Raw genomic sequence first — 8,503 nt, 5'->3', positions numbered from 1 at the left:
GGCAAAATTATTCCATCATTGTTCTTAAGTTATATATCTACCTATGGTAAACAGTGAGATCCAAAACTACACCTTTCTGGTGTCCTCACCATTTCATTTTTATTTCCTATTGTTACACCTGCACCTGGCACATACATTGTATATCAATGTGTATATAATGGTTCACACCATACAGAGGTGACAGCGATGGTCACAGTTGCTCTTTTTTGCTCCTTGGAAGATTTTGACCAGAATGCCCCAGCAGTTCTAGAGCAAGCTGCTAGAGGGCCCAAACATACAACACTTCTTCCTTACACCACAAGCTATGTGCCACCAAAAATCAAGACCATAGCATATCCATGTCAAAAGATACAAAAATCCAAGTTCTGTTGCAGTACCAAGGTCACACACCAGGGGATCCAAAATTGACTTTGACCTTCGTCTTCCAAACACCTACCCAAATACCAAATATCATTACAATCCATCAACAGGTTCTAAAGTTATGCTGACCACAAATATGTGGAAACACAAACAGACACATACACAGACACACCAAAAACTATACCTCCATTTTTCATGGAGGTAAATCACACGTTCTGTTCTGGAGATATAGCACTGGAAACACCCTTCCACACACTCCCATGCTACTGAAAACTCAAAACACATGTTACAGCTGCTAGCTGTCCCCAAGGAGGTTGAGACAGAGGGAATGAGGCCAGATCACTCCATATTAGGAAAAGGGGTGTAAATATTTTTTAAAAAACGAACCACAAAACAACAGCAAACTTCTAATCTACTTAATAGCACAATAGGTCACACACTTTATCCCCATAGCAAAGGAAATCGCAATCCATCCAGAGGTTCTAGAGATATCGGTCCGGAATCACAAAGATCCCTACCAGAAACAGTACATGCTTTTTTCAAGCATGTAATAAAGGAGCCAGGACGACGCATAGGGACCGTGGGTAAGATGTAATTTTTCAATGCAAAAAAAAACTTCTGAAACTAGACAACGTTGTTATCAGCAGAAGGCTGGGTAGATTTTGTGCGATTTTTACACTTCCCAACAATGCAAGAGATCACGAATATGGCGCCAAAAACACCAATGGTGATAAGCACAGGGAGAACGATGTGCCAGGGGAATTCGTTAGTGGGATCAGCAGGGATATACTCCAGATTTGCAGCCACGATGTTGGAAGGGTCCCCGCAGTTGTCTACCTCATCGCACATGCGTACGGTGAAGACGAACGTGACGTTTGGGCCTCGGTCTGGAACGAGAATCACGACGGTTTGCATGCTGCCAAATTCCGGTTTTGACGTCAGGCTTCCCAGCAGCACTTGCGAAGAGTTGACTGAAGCCGAGCCTTGAAAGTCGTCTGCAAGTTCGTCAAAATGGCGAGAGTACCGGATGTCAACATATTGGGCTGGAAAAGAGGACGATATAGATGATATAAAAGCATTGGATTGATTTGTCTGACTTGATGCGACAATCCACCGATCAATTTTAATTGGTACGGATTGGGTCTAGAAAACTGCTATTTTCATATACTTAATGAGAAAACATAAGAACAAATTTTATTGATGACATCCCATATCGACGCCAATCTAATACGAGAGCAAAAAATGACAACATGTAAAGACCGTCAAGATAAAAAAAAGCTTGTATAAAGACTTGCTACAAGGAGATTAAAGCCGTCTATATTGTGGCCTTATAAACACACCTGGACCTCCATGATCGAAGTCGTCACCCGGCGCTGTCCATCTCAACGTCACGGTTGCTTTGGCGTAGGAAACTTCCACGACCTTGAGGTCTCTCACCCGGGACGGCGGCAGTATGTCTTGTGAAGGGACGCCTCCACTGGGCACCCCTTGCACTTCAAAAACGCCACCTGTTGTAATCCTTTGGAACTGCTCCAACTGTTCCAACTGTTCTCGCCGCTGAACGTTGCTCTCGTCTGCATACTCCGTGTTGTTGTCTATATAAGAAATAATGAGAACAATAATATAATGGTAAATCGTGCTGCTTTTACATGTAGAGGTTTACCCTATTCAGTTAGGACTTTTTTGGATCATCCTGGGACGGGGTTCGGGTGGGGGCGTTGTGGGTCTTTTGAGCCCCCCTCCGTAACTCAAAAGATGATATACAGGTGATATACATGTACAGGTGAACTAAACTAAACCTGGTTATATCTTTGTTGATGATATGGTACGCTATCTTGGATTTTGACCAAAGACGTAATTATGAAAGTTACACTTATTTACTTAAGATCTAATTTAAGTATGAAGATAGGTGTGATCTAGTAACCTTTTAGAATTTAAAACCGAAATTGGCAAGATTTGTTAAATATGCCTGTCAGAAACCCATTGCCATGGCAACGCAAAAAATAATGAATTCGGGCGAATACTATGAAATTATTAAATCTTAGGAAAAGTTACTAGCTTCGGTGGCTCTGGCGTAAGTCGTGCAGGTGTTTTGCGAGATGAAATTTAGCGGAGGCCTCAAAAGCCCCCAACTCAAAAGCACCCACCCCGCACCCCCCCGCAACTAAGGAAACAGAATGTCGTGTTTTCGGTTACGATCGTGTAAAAATTTGATCAGTAGGTAGAGATTCTCTCTTTTTCTTTAGAGTTCCGCCAAAGTTATCCAACAAATACATTTCAGCGATAAAAACTGTAATGCACCTGGAAGTGGTATTTCGGCATGATATTTTAATGATACAGAAATACATTTTTCAAGCCAAAGTTTGATTTATTAATAAACTGAAGAAAGAAGTACAAACTTTTTAAAGTAAGACTTCAAGGCTCACATATGTTATCAGGATGTCTGAATTTCATCACTTGGATGTCATATCGAAAATGTATGTCCCTTGCAAAAAAAAATAATGGAATAGGTTTTTGCTCGTCGGTCAGCGTCGGTCAGGTCAAGCTAGGAGACACACTATTTTTTCCTTGGCCTAAGCAAGCCGTCCACATGTAACATCAGGTCCAGTGATGGAACTAGCAGGACACTTATTAGTTAACTTGCAAACTGTTGCAATATTTGACAAACTAGTGAGCAATGGCCTTTGTGTCGTCGTGTGTGGCGTAACGAACAAAGTGTTGGGCTCAGAATCTGGAGGTCCTGAGTGCGATCCCCGCCGTGCCCCCGACGTTGTGCCCTTGGGGAAGGCACTTTACTCGACCTTCCTCAATTCACCCATGGGTACTTCGGTCGGGGAGGTAAAATACTACCTTTACCTTCTGTCTGTACTTTGTTTGGGGCACTGTTAAAATAAGTTACTTGAGTGCAGTGCCACATCTCGGTTGGCTTGAGGCGGCACAGGCTTGTAGTAAAGTAGTATTCTAAACATGATTATATTTCAGCCATACCATATATGGTATGGTGAAATATATTGTATTCGTAATGTTTCTTTCTTTCTTTCTTTCTCCTGTCAAATCTTCAAAGCGATTCATCTCCGTCGTTCCGTGACCGAATGACCTGAAATTTAGCACAAAGGTAGAGTGGGTCAATACCAAGGTGTGTTTTTCTGATTTTATTCATATCTGCCTCTAAAATGATTTTATTGAAGTTTAAAGGTCATGTTTTGACCAAAACTGTATATTGTGGCCCCCTGTTCCCTTGAATTACAATGGAATGACCTTAGATTTGGTGTAGATAGGCATTAGATAGTTGGTAAAATGATCCAAGTAAAATTTTTGGTATAAACCAATTTCAAATGATTAATTTCTGCACTTTTCTGAGGGGAAATTGGTTTTCTTTCGGTCTTCTCCCGTGAACTCCAGTGACCCCAGAGCCCACACGTGCCAGGTGCCAGCGGTCTGGGGAGAGCGAGAGTTAATTACTTTATGGACGCCAGCCAATCAGCGACGAGAAAGGCGAATGCTAGTTAATATTCATAAGCGGGGCCTTGCAATCCCGTATATACACAAACAGATGCACATTACAGCCTTACAGTTGCCATATGGTGCCCTGTGCCCGGTTTGAAATTGTAGTTTGCGAGGATTTGGAGTTCAGACAGGGTCATTTGAGCGGTAGCGGACGGTACGCGTGCATTGAACGTTAGTGGCGATGACTTTACCAACATTCCGCATGGCACTATCAATCATTTTCGGCAGATTTGGACAGGGAAAATTGGACAGTTTGCGTTTAGTTTTGATACGTAAGTTTGACAGTGGCGAGAATGGATGTATTTCTCCCGAACAAATATAGGTACTTCTAGTATTGTTGTTGTTCTTTTTTGACGTAAACTTTGTACATTAAAATTGTAAGTAACTTTAAACTGCCAGAGTTTGAGCCCAATAAAACACTCTCAGTACCAGAGTATCACCACTGACCTCCGAAAAGAAACCCACGAACAAGGTAGAAACACCTATCCTCCAGGTCTCGCACGCTACGAGCAGGAAATTATAACACTCAGACAAGATTACGTCCGATGGCTCAGCGGATTGCATACAAAGTAAAACAATTTAACAGTGGTATGCAGGGGCATATACTTAACAAAGAATTCGAAGGAAAATGAAATAACGTTATACAGATAAAGCCAAATCAAATTAACTTGTTGGTCCTGGGATTTTTCAGAAAAGAAATGAAGCGACAGAGTGGTAAAATTCTTGTAAAAATTCGAGACGTCTCCGTTTATAATGGCTCATACAAAACAAGAAGAAGATTGAAGTTTTTAGCTTGAAAAAAAACAACAACACTCCTACTACACAGTACCTGCACCTGCTTGACAATTATCAAAATGTATGCCCTATAGCTACTTGCTTAAAAAAAAGTTCACTGCAATGATAAATGTACCCACATCACAAGGAGATTATTACGGTATTTAGACCTAGTTATCGAAGTGGAAATTGTTGAATGGCGTCATGTAATTTCATGATGAAAATCTTAATGGAAGATGCGTTTTTTTTCACTCTCGGAAAAATAGGATCTGCCGCAATTCTAAAAACCAATCAGTTATGCATAGGCGCTCCTGTGGAAGATTATATTCTTCCATATGGGCCCGGGGCATATTGGGCAAGCTCTGTTTTGACCTGGAATCAATTCACAATATTAGTTCTCTTTTGGGGATAACTTACAGTTAAAATATTGCATTTTTGCGCAGGGGTGACTTGGAACAGTCCAATGTTGCGTGGGAATGGGTATGGCTGAAATATGCTGTATTTGCACCCAAGCAAATGTCGGCCTTTCTAGTTGTAACTTTTAATTGCTCGGTCGCACTACGATGAAGCTTCACACAGTTTTGGTACCACCTGAAACACATTCAATACTTGTGATTTTTATTACATGCAGGATTTTGGGTTAGAAATACACATTTTGGTTTTAAAAAGTGGTGTTTATTTCATTGGTATATTCCCAGGTGGAAACAAAACTCCCACCATGCTATTTTAAATGATGAAAAACTACCTCATACTTATCGTTTTTTTCCCGAGGCTATTTTGTTTAAATTACGATAACATTGTTTTTCGGCCGATATCACCCGAAACGACAATTTTTTTAGAATTTTGGTTGAAAATACACCATAGTTAAAGGTTTCAAAAGATTACACAAAATAGCCTCTGACAATTTTGATAAGAAAGGGATAATAAGTAAAACATGAGTACTATAAAGATTAATACTCTTATTTTCAGCTGGGAATAAAGTCGTACCAAGAATGAAAGGTTCTTATGGCGCGTATTTACATAGAATAGTCGCAAATAGGGCGGGGTACCGGTAAAAATCCGTTTTATTCTCATTGGACCGGTCCAGAAAAAACGGACCTTGAAAAAGTCGGTGACCAGATGTTGGACGGATTGGAAAATGAACAGAATATATGATCAGGCATTCACACGTTTTCGGGGTTACCGGTCTAGGCAAAAAGCAAGAGCGAAGCAGAGTAGACTCTACAGTCATTTTTACCAAGTTTTACAGTCAATTGTACAGATGTAGTTAGCCTTGTAGGATTTTTAAAACACCAGTGGGAGTCGAATCCTACACAAAACCGATTTCTTTGTAGCAATTGTTTTTAGTATCGTTCATTCACAAGTTTTCACATAATGAATCAGGTCCAGGTTCAGGTTTGGACCTGGACCTGGACCTGATCCTCTGGACCTGAACTGGATCTGGACCTGAATTTTCTGTACCATATGTACAAGTACCCACCGATAGTCGCAAATAACCACAGGTTCGAACGCGCGTTCGGTTGGAATTACGTAATAGAACATTATCGAACGGTTCGAATTCGGCTGTACAAGGGGAAACACGCCCGAACTCGAACACGAATCGAGCGTGCCTGGGCCGACTTAGCTCAACCGAGATTGTTGCCGTCTGTCCAAAAACCAAAACAATGACTGATGTGTAACTCTGAAGAGACAATCTTTACCTGAGTCTACCAGTGCACCCCTACCTCTCGCTATGCTCATGATAACATACTTGGCATCCCCCTGGGAGTTGTCAACCCTGACGGAAACCCCGTAACGACCGTCCGCGGTGACGTTGAAGAAATATCGGGAGTAGGTGCCGTCATTTTTCAAAAAGTCTGCACCTGGGAGACAAAAACGGATAACAAAAGAATTATGTTTCGAGCATTATTTTACAACTTTTTAAAACTTTATATCCGTACGCAAAATAAAGCGTTTACCAACAAGCTTTCGATCATTCCTCTGATCCTTATCAAGTTGAAATGACCTAAAGTAGAAGTCACACATCCAGAGCGGAAGTGTGACGTCAGCAAAGGGTCAATGGTGCTTGACAGTCGGTATCGACTCCCGTCTCGGTTGAGGGAAGGTTGGTGGGCTCTGTTGTGTATTGTAACATAATGTTGACTACCGTCACAGATCAACTTACATTCACGTTTTGAGCCTTTAGACCATCAATGACAATGTTACACATGTAGGCTAGATCCACCAAAGAGAAAGCGAAGTAAACATTTGTAATTGATCTTTTTGATCAAGTTGTTAAATCGTTATCTTATGATAACCGTATAATTTTTGGTATCTTTCTTTAAACGGATCGTCATATTTCAGCACCAATTTTTGGTAGCATTTACTGCTGACCTGTTTTGTGATAGGAGTCCTTCATCACGCGCCAAGGACAATTTCTCAACTTGGCTTTTCTTGCCAATCACACCGCGCGAAACTGCGACATCCAATATAGTAACGATATAGTGACGATAGAAATATTCGTTTTAGCAATATTATAGGAAAGTTCGCTCACTTTAAATATTTGTCTAGTGTTAAAAAATCATTTTTCTTACACGTTTTGATCACACGTCATTGTGCAAAACATCTCAAGCTACATTTATAACATTACTATGATACGAGAAGAAGCCAAATAATGTATTAGAATAGTTTTAAAACTCATGTTTTAGATTTAGTCCTTTTTTTACTTGGAAACCACCGCAATGTCACCATGTGTACTGTATTACGATCTTTTGTATCTATATGCATGTACTTAGCCTGGTTGGGCATGATCGTGCAATAAAGGCTATTATCATTGATTCCTTTTAAAATGATAATGAAAAAAATAATGATATAAATCCAAGTCAATCTAAAAATTAGGAAAAAAAATTACCTGCCCCATTGTCCATGAGCGTGACTTCCTCTACTTCACCATGAGGTGGCTTCTCGATGTTGACTTTCACGACCGCTCCTATAATAGGCGAGAAACCCTTCTCTATCGTAGCGAAGATTCTCAAGGCCGAAGGCTGAGAGGAGGAGTAGTTCAGCAACTCGTCGCTGATCTGTGCGGTAACCTGGATGGGTTCCTTGCCGTTGGATGTGACGATGATGGTGATGTCCTGGTCATCGGAGTCACTGTTAGTAACGCTGAAGGACCATTTTCCTGGCTGGGAATCGAATGCAGATAAATCCTTTTGATGTGATGTGACAATTTTTATGCAAACCGACAACCGACAAAGTAGAAACAATGGCAATACGTCAGGAGAAAAGTTTTTAAAAATCGCAGACACGTAGTTCTATTTTGCTTAAGAATCAAGGTTTTTGTATTTCGCCTTTAATTTGGTAAAGAAAATCATTTTTTTTGTATTGTACCTTAAACTCGGTAAACATTTATCTACTCCTCATCACAAACAGGCAGACGACAATCAGTACCCTCCCCCCGTGCATTTGGACTCTGTTCCAAAGTCCCCATACCAGGGGCTGTCTGTTAAAATGGCTGATTCTAACAAATCTATCCTTTACATTCTGTCACTGACCTGTTGTCTTTTACTTATTTATAAGACGAATACAATTATCAAGTCATAATTGTTTATTCTGCAAATGAAAGATATCACCATACCGTTGCTGTACCCTGTATCTCAATGGTAATGCTTTCCGATGTGACGTCATACATCGGGTCGTCTTCGGTTATCATACGGCCAAGCGGAGTCTCCAATGTTACCATGGGACGACGTCCGTTCAGCCAGGAGACGAAAAAAAACGTGTTTTCCCCCACACTGCTGTCCACATACACGCGTGTAGTGTAGGTCTGCTTACCACTGACGGTCTTGTCTTCGCTTAAGAGCTGTGAGAATATGACAAACAG

At 40.9% G+C, this 8,503-nt stretch overlaps 1 protein-coding gene across 1 annotated transcript in view; it reads right to left on the bottom strand.

Moving 5' to 3' along the window:
- Positions 1 to 918: 918 nt before the first annotated feature.
- LOC118407107 (calcium-activated chloride channel regulator 1-like) overlaps positions 919 to 8,503 on the bottom strand; it is a 31,538-nt gene continuing 23,953 nt past the window's right edge. The window contains exons 7-11 of the mRNA XM_035807526.1: positions 8,258 to 8,482; positions 7,532 to 7,805; positions 6,366 to 6,503; positions 1,701 to 1,955; positions 919 to 1,403 (exon numbers count right to left, since the gene is read on the bottom strand). Coding sequence (XP_035663419.1) covers positions 985 to 1,403; positions 1,701 to 1,955; positions 6,366 to 6,503; positions 7,532 to 7,805; positions 8,258 to 8,482 — 1,311 coding nt within the window. The 3' untranslated portion in view covers positions 919 to 984. The remainder of the gene's footprint in view (positions 1,404 to 1,700; positions 1,956 to 6,365; positions 6,504 to 7,531; positions 7,806 to 8,257; positions 8,483 to 8,503) is intronic.

The sequence above is a fragment of the Branchiostoma floridae genome, chromosome 19, assembly GCF_000003815.2.
Source record: "Branchiostoma floridae strain S238N-H82 chromosome 19, Bfl_VNyyK, whole genome shotgun sequence".
Taxonomy (NCBI): Eukaryota; Metazoa; Chordata; class Leptocardii; order Amphioxiformes; family Branchiostomatidae; genus Branchiostoma; species Branchiostoma floridae.
Note: the sequence above shows the minus strand (reverse complement) of the source record. Positions and strands in the feature narration are given on the sequence as shown.